At 41.5% G+C, this 13,366-nt stretch overlaps 1 protein-coding gene across 1 annotated transcript; it reads left to right on the top strand.

Moving 5' to 3' along the window:
- The first annotated feature begins 2,334 nt into the window (after positions 1–2,334).
- Positions 2,335–12,808, top strand: ZNF311 (zinc finger protein 311). Its single transcript, XM_023191637.2, has 7 exons — positions 2,335–2,384; positions 3,019–3,427; positions 3,704–3,785; positions 7,249–7,340; positions 7,683–7,809; positions 8,442–8,546; positions 11,010–12,808. The coding sequence occupies exons 2-7, from the start codon at positions 3,344–3,346 to the stop codon at positions 12,593–12,595; spliced, it is 2,076 nt and encodes a 691-aa protein (XP_023047405.2). The 5' UTR covers positions 2,335–2,384; positions 3,019–3,343; the 3' UTR covers positions 12,596–12,808.
- Positions 12,809–13,366: the final 558 nt, after the last annotated feature.

The following is a 13,366-nucleotide window of genomic DNA, read 5'->3' on the forward strand; positions in this document are numbered from 1 at the left end:
GTAGCATCGGCCAGTTGTGGTGGCTCATGCCTGTAATCCCAGCACTTTGGGAGGCCAAGACAGGCAGATCACTTGAGACCAGGAGCTTAAGACCAGCCTGGTCAACATGGTGAAACCCCATCTCTACTAAAAATATAAAAATAAGCTGGGCATGCTGGTGCATGCCTGTAGTCCCAGCTATTTGGGAAACTGAGGCAGGAGACTCACTTAAACCCGGGAAGTGGAGATTTTAGTGAGCCAAGATCGTACCACTGCACTGCAGCCTGGGCAACAGAACAAGACTCTGTTAAAAAAACAAAACAAATTTTAAAAAAACATAGCATCACTTTTACCAGATCATCCAGTCACACAAACCAACCCTGGTACAATGTGGAAGGGGGCTACACAAGGATGTGAATGCTGGACAGTAGGGCCCAGCCAGGCATTTTGTAGGATGGCTATCACATTTTGTAAGATGGTTACCATTGATGGCACCTAAGGCACAACTGCTTTTTCTGAAAATTGGCAATTATGTTGAAAATTAAACAGTCTGTCTTTCCTGTACAAACTACATTTCAGGATAACCAAATAGCCCTGAGTTGTTAAATTGATGAATGAAAGTTTTTCTTTATACAGGAATTCTAACTAAGAAATGTGAAAAACTTATTGAATTAGAAAAATTACAGTTTTACAACCTCTATTGAAATGGTTGATTTTGGCAAAAATCATCGGTGGCTGAATCTATCAGATTAAAAACCAGTGGGAAAGTTTACATGGAGGGATTCAGCTATCAAGTATTAAACCCGTTGGTCAATCTTAGCATCAAAAACATTATATGCTCCCTGATGTATGGCAAAAAGTATATAGCACCACCTAAGGATTCTTACCAACAAAGTTAAACCTAACTGTAATCAAACCTTTAGAGGTAACATCAAGTTTTACAGGACATATAAGGCTAGAGAAACTAATAAAATGGGGACACAAATAGACAAAGCCAGCATGTAGAACATTTAGGACAATGTCCCAATGTGTTCAATTAGTTGACTATATGAGGGGCAGGGGAAGAGAAGGATGGAAGGAGGAACTAATTCAGATGTGAATTTTGAAAGAATTAAGACACATGCCCAAATTAAACATATGGACTTTAGATCTTGAATGAAAAAGAAAACAAATGTAAGAAGCATATGTATATATTTAGGGAAATATAATATGGACTTCGTATTAGATGATAACCAGGAATTAGTTTGTTAAATGGGATAATAGTATTGTGATTCTGTAGGAAAATATCCTTTTTAAAAGAAATGCATAATGAAGTTGAAAGTAACATATTTGGGGTTTGCTTTAAAACGTTTCAGCAATAAAAAAATGGAGATGGATGAAACAAGTGTGGCAGAATTTTATGTATTTTTAAATGTAAATGATGGGTATATGCGGGTTAATTATACTTTTCTTTCGACTTCTGCATAGGCTTAATCTTTGCTTTTGAAAAAAAATTCAATTATTTGTCTTCTTAGTTAATATTTAAAAGTAACTGTTTCATATATTTGTCACAAAACTTCTGTCCATTCTTATCTAGAGGTTCCTCTACATGGGAAAAATGGGGCAAAAGTGCAACATTTCTGCACCCCCTTTGCCCCCGCCATAAACGCACAAGAACTCCCAGAAGGCTGAGCCGCGACGAGAAGGGCGGAGAGTTTGAGGGAACGCCTAGACCAGAGAGTTGATGCCTTTCCTAGAAAATCACCGGAAATGATAATTGGCGGACTAGGAAGTGGAGCTTCTGTATAGTTCTGTTTCTCATTTCTTGGGGAGAGTATCTGCGGGAAGGTCTGTGCTTTCGGCCGGCGTGGGTCGGGATTTGCAGATGAGAGGAGTCTGGCGCCGCCGCCCCCCTCACCTAAATACCCCGGCCCCTGGGGTTGCAGGCAGGGGCGGGGCTTTGGGGCCAGATTTGAGGAGGGGGGTCTACTGCGGTTTCCTCCCTCGAAGCCATTCCCCAAAATGAGCTTTTCCCGCCTGTCTGCCCCACCTCCTCCCCTCTTGTTCCCAGGGGCCCCTGACCCATTCTGGTTTTCTGTTTGTTTGTTTTTGTTTTTCTAAGACGGAGTTTTGCTCTTGTCACCCCCTGACCCATTCTTTTTATTCTTCTCTACAGCACCCATTCGTATATTCATTCAGTCAGCTAATTTTTAATCCAGCACATACTATTGCAAGCGCTGTTTTAGGCATTGAGAATACAACAGTGAACAAGACGACAAAAATTCCTGCCCTCACGGAGCCTAAAAGCCTACATTTTAGCGAGGGTAGAACGACCATAAACAGTGTATATATTAATAAGTAACTTATGCACCATATTGGAAAGTGATAAAGCGCTATAGAGAAAAGAAGAATTCATGTAAAGCAAGGTAAGGCACGTCAGGATTGGAAGGAGGGGATAAGTTGCAATCTTAAATAAGGTATTTAGAGTAGACCTCCTTGGGAAGATGACATATGAGAAAACACTTGAAAGAGGCAAGATTATTAGCCGTGGAGATCGCTTGAGGTGAAGGGAGCAGCCAATGGAAAGGCCCTAAGATGGAAGAGAAGGAAGGTCGGTGTGGCTGAAGAAGATTGAGGGAGTGGGAGAAGAGTAGAAGGTGTTGAGAATCACACATCCTGTAGACTTGTGTGCCACTCTTAAGACTTCAGCTTTTATTTTGAGTGAGCAGGAGAGGAAGTTAGAAGTAGTGGGCACATTCAATAGGGCCTTATATACCTCTGTAAGAACTTCAGCTTTTATTCTAAGTAAGGTTGAGCCACTGGAGAGTTTTCAGCAGAAAGATGAAATGATCCAACTCAAGTTGTAAACGGACCACTCAGACTGCTCTATTAAGAAAGACAGGAGGAAGGCAAGGATTGAAGAAAGGAGACCAGTTAGAAGGCTACCACAGTAATGGAAAGGAGGGGAGATAGCAGGTGACGGTGGCTCAGAAAAAGGTGTTAGCAATAGAGATTGTATTCTAGATGTGTTCACATTTTCAGTTTGTCTTCCTGCCTCAGGTTCTCAGTGACTCCCTGTTTTTGTCTGTGGTCACATTCCTCTTTTCCCGTCACCAAATATGCAAGGAAACAAGAAGTGAGATCACAGCTGGTTTAGTGTTGCTAATGAAACCCAAATCCATGGTAGTGTTTGACACATTAAGCCAAACAGCAGCTGCCCTGTGGGTCAGAAGGGCCCTTTGGCTGGCACCACCAAAATACGTGTTCTCCAAAGGAGGCTGGCATCAACTGGAGCCACTTCACAGCTTGTTTGAGAACTGGATCTGACCAGTAGGAAGAAACCAGGACAGCAGTGGAAGACTGTTAAAGAAACCTGGGTAAAAAGATGCAGGAGGTAAGAAGAGGAGGGTCTGTGATACCTCACAAGGACGAAGAAGAAGAAATGAGTCCAAGAAAGAAGGAAAGCAATGTGAGTGGTGGTGTTTCTGACTCTAGATACTGTTGGAGGTGTCTCCTCCTAGATACTGTTTTTCCTGCTTGACCTGGTGATCATTAAAGCTTTGTAGTTATAGATGCCATTTCTAATTTTCATAAGATACTAGGAACTGAGTCCATTATTTTCTTCCCTCTTTTGGTATTTCTGGGAGACAGTTTCCATGGATAGACCTGTATGGTTGCTTGCATCTTCCTTTGTGTTTTTCTCACCTTCATAACTTCCCTGAATTCATTCTATGCCTTGCGATAGGTTGTGCTGTCAGATGAGAGTTCAGGACCACCAAGCCAGCTGCTTTGGACCCCCCAGGATACCCAGCTCCCTCAGGAAAGAGGTGAGGTACACAGGAGATTGTGGCAGGAGTCATGGCAGCTGAGAAGGGAGTAAGGACACAGAGTGGGTGGAAAATGCCACACTGGGGCCCAAAAATCTGTTCATTAATGAGCATTTATAGAAAGTCTTATTTCGTTTCTATACTAGGCTTGGATCAATATCTTAGAGGAACTAAATATTCAGTTTTTGTCTGTATCTTAAATTTTTAAAAAATCAATTTATAAAAGATTCTATAAAGCAATTTATCAGAGAGACTCAGTGTAGTCAGACATTTACTATTTGTATAACTTGAGATATATGGTAAATATTCGCACGTAATATTTTACACTTGTAAAACTTGCGGTATAATTCAGTAATTCCTACCCAAGCATAATTTTGCCACCATGTAAAATTTGAATATATACAATTTTATTTCTGCAGACCTTTTTGGAGCCCTGATACTTTTAAATGATGTGTAGATACCTCCGAAATATAAAATAAAGCAGTGACAAAAGAGGAAGCAAAAGTTTTCCCATTGAAGCCTTGTGCTCTTGGTGGCTTATGTGAGGAGGAAAAGTGGTTAAGATTTGTATAAAAGCTGATGGTGGGCCAGGCGTGGTGACTCATGCCTGTAATCCTAGCACTTTGGGAGGCCTGGGTGGGTGGATCACTTGAGGTCAGGAGTTCATGACCAGCCTGGCCAATATGATGAAACCCCATCTCTACTAAAAATACAAAAATTAGCCAGGTGTGGTGGCATGCATCTGTAACCCCAGTTACTCAGGAGGCTGAGGCAGAAGAATCGCTTGAACCCAGGAGGCGGAGGTTGCGGTGAGCTGAGATCATGCCACTACACCCCAGCCTGGGAAAAAGGGGGAGAATGCCCAAAAAAAAAAAAAAAAAAAAAAAAAAAATGCTGTTGGAGGTGCAACCTAGGAGATGGTATATAGCAATTCAGGAGTCATAAAATCAGACCCAGAAAGGCACAGACTTTTGGACAGAGGAGTAGCACATTCAAAAGTAAGCTTTTAGTATATGTTACCTGCAAAAAATAAAAATAAAATGTGTTTCTAGATATATTGTTGAAACATCCAGAGGAGGAATCCTGAAATTCTGCTGTACAAGGGATCACAAATGAGAATTAATAATATGGAACATAACTTTTTTATAAATTTAGAAATAGAAAATAATAGCTATTGCTAAACTCGGATGCACGAGTCTCCCAGTCCTTTTTTTCTCAAAAGATCTTGAAATCTGCTGTGGCAGATTTTCAGGATCAGAAATTCTATAGCCACCTATCATGTAATACAATACAAATGTATTAATCTCATCCCACAAAATATCTGTATAGTGCTCTAACAAAAAGTTTTATGTTGTTTTTTCATGTAGCCTGTTTCCTAAATTCACTTTCAAGAGGAATAACTAACCTTTCAATTTCTAAAGCTAAAGCTAAAAAATAAAGCTTATGAATCACTATGAGTGACAGCCTTTCCCAGTTGTGAAGAAGATATGGTAAAAACCAGTAGGGACATATATGGAGGAGAATGAGTTACATAGGGGTATGCTTTTGTCAGAGTTTCCCTAAGGGTACATTTAAGACATGTGCATTTCATTATATGCAAATTTTACCTCAAAAAAGAACGTAAACAAATATTGAACTTCCAGTTAATGATATATATGTTAAAGCGTTTAGGGGTAAAGTGTACTGATGCTTTCAACATACTTTGAAATTATTCAAAAAATAAAATACATTAATGAACAGATAGAGGAATAGATAAATGGATAAATATGTGATAAAGTAAATACCGCAGAATGTAAATTCTGGAATGTAAGTGATTGGTATATGGATATTTACTATATAATTTTTTCAATTTTTCTATGTACTTGAAAATATTCATAATAAAATAATGGTTGAAAACATCCAATTGAGAGCTTTAAGTGTATTAATGTTATAAGGAAAAGAACTGTTATGTAACATTAACAAGGCACAAACATGTGTCTTCTGTGAGTTGTGTGCCATCCAGGTGAGTTTAGACTTTTTGAGACAGTTATAAAGGAACTCGGAGCTTTTAGAGTGAGACAGAGAAAAAACTGTATGGAACCACTACGACTGAGATGCAGCCTTGGTCTTGGTCAAAAGTTGTAAGTAGCTGAAACTAAAGAAGAGTCTTCTTGGGCAATTTCAGTGAAAAGAAATCAGCTTGGTTTTAAAATCGGGTTTTGATAGAAATGAAATGATAGTCTCGAAAGTCTAAAGACAAAGGGTGATCCTAAAATCTTACCAATGGATTACTTTGACCCTGCTGGTGTCTTAATAGCAGAAAGCAATTATTCAGATTTGGACTTAGGGATGTGTTGATAAACTATCAAGAAAAATAAGACACCTTAAACATTGAAGCTACAGAAAGATTGAGCTGTCCTGCAAGGAATAAAGTCAGGCCCTATTAATTAGTAATATGAATCTACTTCTCAGCCGGGCATGGCGGCTCACGCCTGTAATCCCAGCACTCTGGAAGGCCAAGGCGGGCAGATCATGAAGGAAGCAGATTGAGACCATCCTGGCTAACACGGTGAAACCCCATCTCTACTAAAAATACAAAAAATTAGCCAGGAGCGGTGGTGGATGCCTGTAGTCCCAGCTACTTGGGAGGCTGAGGCAGGAGAATGGCGTGAAGCCAGGAGGTGGAGCTTGCAGGGAGGCAAGATGGTGCCACTGCACTCCAGCCTGGGCGACAGAGTGAGACGAAGTCTCAAAAGAAAAATAAAAATAAAAACTACTTCTCACCCAATCATATGGATTATACCTGGACACTTGGACATTCTTAATAAAGTTTATTTTGCATTTTAAAATGCTGTGTGTGCTATACTGTATTGATGTAGGGAGGATAGCTTGGTACTAGGGAATTAGTAGGAAAGAGGTGCAAAATCGGGAAGAATGATCCTTCTCTAATTAAAGAGTAAGGAAAAAAATTTGTAACAAACTACTGGAGGTAGACCAGCCATTAAGTTACCAGAAGAAGTAAGCATCTCTGGATGCTTTTGTTCAACACATACACACACACACACACACACACACACACACACTCTTTCACTCTCCTTCTACCCCAAGTATTTTGGAAGAAATGACTTCAGTATTCAAATACAGGAAGAAGGGTTATTCAAAACCAGGGAGTAAGTGATTTGGGCCTTTTTACCAGATGTTTGGCGAGGGGGAAGTTTATTCCAGGGCAGAGAGCACAGGAAAACATAGTAGGTGAGAGAGGAGGAGAGTGCACTTCCAAGAGCTGTCTTGGCTGCTGTGCCAGGGCCTGATGCCCAACACTGGAAGCTGATACTAGAAAAATAATGAAGAGGAAGGAAACTGTAAGGCAGTAGCCTAAAACCCTAGGTTAGAGCTGCAGAAGCTTCTACATTTGAGGAAGAGAAGATGAATGCAGGAGTAATACTGTGCTAAATTGACTCTTGGCTTACTTATCTTCCCTCAGCTCTATTACCTGCTCAGTATCCTGCCTTCACTAAAGATGGAAGCCAAGGAAACCTGCTGCAAGCAGATATCACACTGATGAGCCAAGCCCAAGTGAGCTGAGGCCCTTTTCCTCCTCCTTGAAAATACATCACTACCTCCAAAATATGGCCTTATTTTCACTGCGTTCTCTGGCTGTGCAACTCCTAAATCAAGGTTCTCCCTCTCATAAGGAACATTTTGTTGCATGATAAACCACTTGTGGGTTGTTTTCTCTTTCATTATTTTTTGCTATCAAAACCCCATGCTCCCTTTCATCTCATTTATAAATATCCAACAAAAGAGAAGAGCCTTTCACATCTATAAACCTCCTCCTTGCAAATTCCTTTCTTCTGCCTCTGTTTCCTGAGGAAACTATGGTGTTTTCTCCAGGATAACAGGAGCATATTATTTCAGGAGTCAGTGACATTCGAGGATGTAGCTGTGAACTTCACTAACAGGGAGTGGCAGAGTCTGACCTACGCTCAAAGGCATCTCTATAAGCATGTGATGTTGGAAAATTATGGGAACATGGTATCACTTGGTAAGGCCCTTTCCTGCACTTAATGCTTTCTACCTTCTTTTTTTATTATTTAATTGCTTTATTTATTGATGTATATGAGGTCTCATATTGAAAGTCAGAGTCCCTATTCTTTATCATCAGGATCTTGCCCAAAAATTAAGAGTTTTGAGTTGCCTCTGTTACATAGCAAGATAATTTTTGGCTAACTTAGCTGCTGTTTTTTGATTTGGAATGAGAGTCTGCCTGAGTGAAAAGGAGACACTTCGCTTGTTTTCCCTGGGTTCTTGCCTTCTCAAGCCTCTCATTTTTTTATGAGGTGTTCTGTATTCCACTCCTAGTCATGAACTGCCTTCTAGGTGCCTGAAACTGATAGTCTTCCTGTACAGATTCCCATTCTTCTAAACAAAAACAAAATAAAATAAAAGACAGGAAAGCATGCCCAAATGACTGTTTCCCAGAACCTTCTCTTTCCTTCTGAGTGTGACTTTTCCGAGAAAGTCCCCAAACATGTTCTTTTACGTGTTACTAGACCCCTGAAAACCCCTTTTCTCTAAATTAACATGTATTTCCTGTTTCCATATGCAAACAGAAGGATCAGGGCTAAGCATTAAGTTATGTGTTACTCTACACACTTATTTCTTCTCTGCAACCAGGATTTCCATTTCCTAAACCTCCTTTAATCTCTCATCTGGAGCGAGGAGTAGAGCCCTGTGTGCAGGATCCACAGGACAGGGAGTCCCTAAGCTGCTCCTACCCAGGTGAGTAATAGAGAAACTTTCAGTTCCCTTTGATTTTCCATGTGACATGATGGTTATGGAACATTCTCGGTGGATCGTCCAGCCCAAAGGGCCCAGAAAGGAAACCCATTTAGGAAACTTAAGGAAAAGAAAATTGAAACAATGACAAACTATTTGGGCAGTTATTCTGTCATTATCTAATTGGTTCTTTGCAACCTATCTAATAAATTTTTGCAATTTGGCCTTCAAAACAAACTCAGAGGCTGGGCACGGTGGCTTACGCCTGTAATCCCAGCACTTTGGGAGGCCGAGATGGGCAGATCACCTGAGGTCAGGAGTTTGAGACCAGCTTGGCCAATATGGTGAAACCCCATCTCTACTGAAAATACAAAAATTAGCTGGATGTGGTGGTGCGTGCTGGGTGTAATCCCAGCTACTTGGGGGGTCTGAGGCAGGAGAAACATTTGAACCCAGGAGACAGAGCCGAGATCACACCACTGCACTCCAACCCGCGGGCACAGAGTGAGACTCCGCCTCAAAAAAAAAAAAAAGCGCAGAATATTTGTCACCCTTCTGCGTATCAGTTACTCCAGTGCTCATAAATTGAGACAGGTGAGAGGCATTCTACGCAGAAAGAATAATGTGAGAAAGCACTGAGGAATAAAAGAATATGAACTGTGAATTGTTCAGTATGAGTAGAGCAAGGGACTTAGAATAGCTTTGGGGAGGTTCATAAGTAGTAGAAAGGGGCAAGATCATGATATGATATCTGTTTTTTGGGAGTTTTCTCCAGGAATTTAAACTGCAAAACTTGAACTTATAATAACAGCTAATATTGATTAAAGTACTTCAGTGTGGCGTGTGCTTTACAAACATTAACTCATTGAATTATCATAGGTAGCCTAGCGCTCATTTTATAGATAAAGCAACTGAGGCAAAGGAGATGTGAAGGCATCCTCCCAAGTTCACACAGGTATTAAGAGTTATTAAGTGTCATACTAGGATTTGAACCTAGGCAGTCTCACTCTAGAGCCAGGACTCTTGACGTATGCTTTACGTTCTTCCTGTATGGTTAACTGTGGAGTGCCATTGAAGTATTTTAAGCTAAAAAGTGACATGATTAGACTTGATTTTCGGAAAGAATAATCTGGAAGCAGTGTAGAGGATGGATTAGAAGGGATTCAGGCTAAAGGATGTTTGAGGGATATAGCAATTAGTGAGTGAGAATGCCCTGGCAGTGGAAATAAACAGGAAGAGATAGAGTTCAGAGGTAATATTAACAAGATGTATTTGGAGTCTTTAGTTGCCAGCAATAGAAATTAACCCAAGCTAGCTTAAGCAGAAAAACACGAATTTATTTATTATTCGGGATGTGTCATGGGACCTAAGGGCAGGTATGTGTCAGGACCTAGAAGAGACTCAAAACCATCAGGGCCCTCTTTCCAACTGTATTCCCTGCATCTTTGTGAGTCAGCTTCATTCTTCTTTCTAGGCAAATTGACCTCTCTGCTTCTCGGACCAGATGGCAGAACATTCCCTGGTCTGTACCAAATACCATCCCACCAGCACTAGTTCTCAAATTTAAGCGCTAAAGACTGAGCTACTCTTAGAGCTGGCCTTACCTGCCTTCAGATCACAATTCTAAAGTCCAGGATAGAGAATCTGGCCTGGTTTGGGTCAGGTATTGTACAGATCTAATCTGTCCCAACCAGATGTGCTGAGTCACATAACGGAAATATGACTCTCCAGGGCCCACCCTTGGGAGCAAAGCACACAGTTTCTTGAAAAGGGACTGCATCAGCATTTCAACACCTCCTCTGTAACGCTCTTCACAGGTAGGATTTGTAAAATGTTAGCTGGGTAAATATGAGGGAGATAGAATTGAAGATTATTTCATTTTGTGGCTTAGATGACTAGGTATACAGAGTTTACACTCACTAAAGTAAGAGACTATGGAGGAGGAGTAGGTTTCTAAGGATTTTTTATAAAGTGTGCTGAGTTTAAAATATTTCAAGGCCAGGCGCGGTGGCACACACCTGTAATCCCAGCACATTGGGAGGCCGAGGCAGGTGGATCACAAGGTCAGGAGTTTGAGACCAGCCTGGCCAATGTAGTGAAACCCTGTCTCTACTAAAAATACAGAAATCAGCCAGGCATGGTGGCAGGCGCCTGTAATCCCAGCTACTCGGGAGGCTGAGGCAGCAGAATCACTTGAATCTGGGAGGCAGAGGTTGCAGTGAGCTGAGATTGCACCATTGTACTCCAGCCTGGCCGGCAGAGAGACTCAATCTCAAAAAAAATAAAAATAAAAAACAAAATATCTCAATACTTTTCATCATTTCAGCCAGTTCTGACTTTTGGCCACAACATTAGTAATTTTTCCAGCACGAAAAAGTTATTTACTCTTCAAACAGCTTAACATTGCTTCACCCCTCCCATCTCACTTATTTCCTTTCCTCTGACATTTGTATTTTCTTGTTAAAGTGTCATCTGATAAGATGTGGCCTGAGAATGAAAAGGCAAGTTCACAACAACAGATTTTTGAAAATGAAGAAGCCTACTGGATGAAATCTAACAGTCTCCTAAAAGTTGATGCCTGGGATCCTGAGGTTAGAGAAGTTTGTGTTCAGGAAGTCAAATTAGCGAATCAATGGAAAACACCTATAAGGGAGAAACTGAGAGAAGTGGAAGAAGGCTCTGAGGAAGTAACCTGCAAAAAAAGAAAGAACCAGAAGGTGCTTAGATATAACCTGAATCCGAACTCAAAATACAGTCGATGTAATAGAGTTCTTACAGTACAGAAACTCCATGAATGTGCCAGGTGTGGCAAAAACTTCAGCTGGCACTCAGATCTAATTCTCCATGAGCAGATTCATTCTGCTGAGAAACCCCATGTGTGTGATGAGTGTGGGAAAGCATTCAAGACCAGAAATCAGCTTTCTGTGCACCAGATAATCCACACAGGGGAGAAACCTTTTAACTGCACCCAGTGTGGGAAGGCTTTCAACAGTAGATCAGCTCTTTGCCGACATAAAAAAACCCACAGTGGGGAGAAGCCTCACGAGTGCAGGGACTGTGGAAAGGCCTTCAAGACCAGGAACCGTCTGTGTATGCATCAGCTCATCCACACTGGAGAGAAGCCTTACGAATGTAACTGCTGTGGGAAGGCCTTCCAGTTTAAGCATTCCCTTACCATCCATGGCAGAAGCCACACTGGAGAGAAGCCATATGAATGTGAGGAGTGCGGGAAGGCCTTCAGCGGGAGTTCAGACCTCACCAAACACATAAGAATCCACACTGGGGAACGACCTTATGAGTGCAGCAAGTGTGGAAGGGCCTTCAGCCGGAGCTCAGACCTAAGCAAGCACAAACGAATCCATATTAGGGAGAAACACTATGGGTGCCCCCAGTGTGGAAAAGACTTCAGCATCAAGGGAGAACTCACCAAACACAGAAGGATCCACACTGAAGAGAAACGTTACAGGTGTGAGGAGTGTGGGAAAGCCTTTCATCATAACTGTAAACGCCGGGCTCATGAACGAGAGCACACCGGCGAGAAGCCCTATCAATGCGGAGATTGTGGGAAAACCTTCCAAGATCGGCACTGCCTTACCGTCCATCAGAGAATCCACACTGGAGAGAAACCTTACAGATGTTTAGAGTGTGGGAAAGCTTTCAGTGGGAAGTCAAACTTGACCAATCACCAAAGAATTCACACTGGAGAGAAGCGTCACAAATGTGAGGTATGCGGAATGGCCTTCCATCATAGTTCAGTCCTGAGGCAACACAAAAGAATCCACACTGGTGAGAAGCCATACACCTGCAGTGAGTGTGGCACGTCCTTCCGTCAGGGCTCAGCTCTGATTGGACATAAGCGAGTTCATACTGGAGAGAAACCTTATGAATGTGAGGAGTGTGGGAAAGCTTTTAGAGTGAGCTCAAATCTTACTGGACATAAGAAAAGAAAACATCAAGTATGGAGAACCCATGAACTTGATGGGAGTAGGAAATCCCTCTCTCCAGTAACTGTTTCTCAGACCTCAGCAGTCAGTATTTTGACCAGTGCCTGAGTATAACAATTCCGGTGTTACTTTCTGTTTTTCCTACCTCGTAGGCTGGTCCTTCTGTCTCCTATATTAGTTATTCCTGATTTCCTGACCCTTACTTGTGAGATTCCCCAAAAGTATTGTCCTTTACCTTCTTATTCAGTATTTTTTCAGTGAGCACATTTACTTCCACGAGTTTATCAATCACTTCCTAATAATAATAAACACTTAGTGCTTGCTGTGTCCTAGGCAGTGTTCTAAGGGATTTACACATTTATACTTTTTAAATCCATACAACATCCCTATGAGATCAGGAATTTGAGGCACAGAAAGATGAACAAACTTGCCCAGGATCACATAACTAGTAAATTCTGTGCTCATGCTTTCCTAGGCAATTCCCATATGCGTGCACCACATCCTTCAGACATGAAGTTATACCTCAGTTCAGCACAAAACAGTTTTTAATTTATAAACACCAATCATTTTTAGCAATTTTTTTTAACATAAAGCTAGAATGGTACTTCTCCATATTGTATCAGGATTGCTGAGATTCAAAGTGAGAAGGGAGGCAGGAAGAGAACAGGTTTAGAAATCACAGATAAGGGCCGGGTGCAGTGGTTCACGCCTGTAATCTCAGCACCTTGGGAGGCTGAGGAGGGAGGATCACGAGGTCAGGAGTTCAAGACCAGCCTGGCCAATATGGTGAAACCCTGTCTCTACTAAAAATACACAAATTAGCCAGGTGTGGTGGTGCACACCTGTAGTGCCAGCTACTCGGGAGGCTGAGGCAGGAGA

This window comes from Piliocolobus tephrosceles, chromosome 5, assembly GCF_002776525.5.
Source record: "Piliocolobus tephrosceles isolate RC106 chromosome 5, ASM277652v3, whole genome shotgun sequence".
Lineage (NCBI taxonomy): Eukaryota > Metazoa > Chordata > Mammalia > Primates > Cercopithecidae > Piliocolobus > Piliocolobus tephrosceles.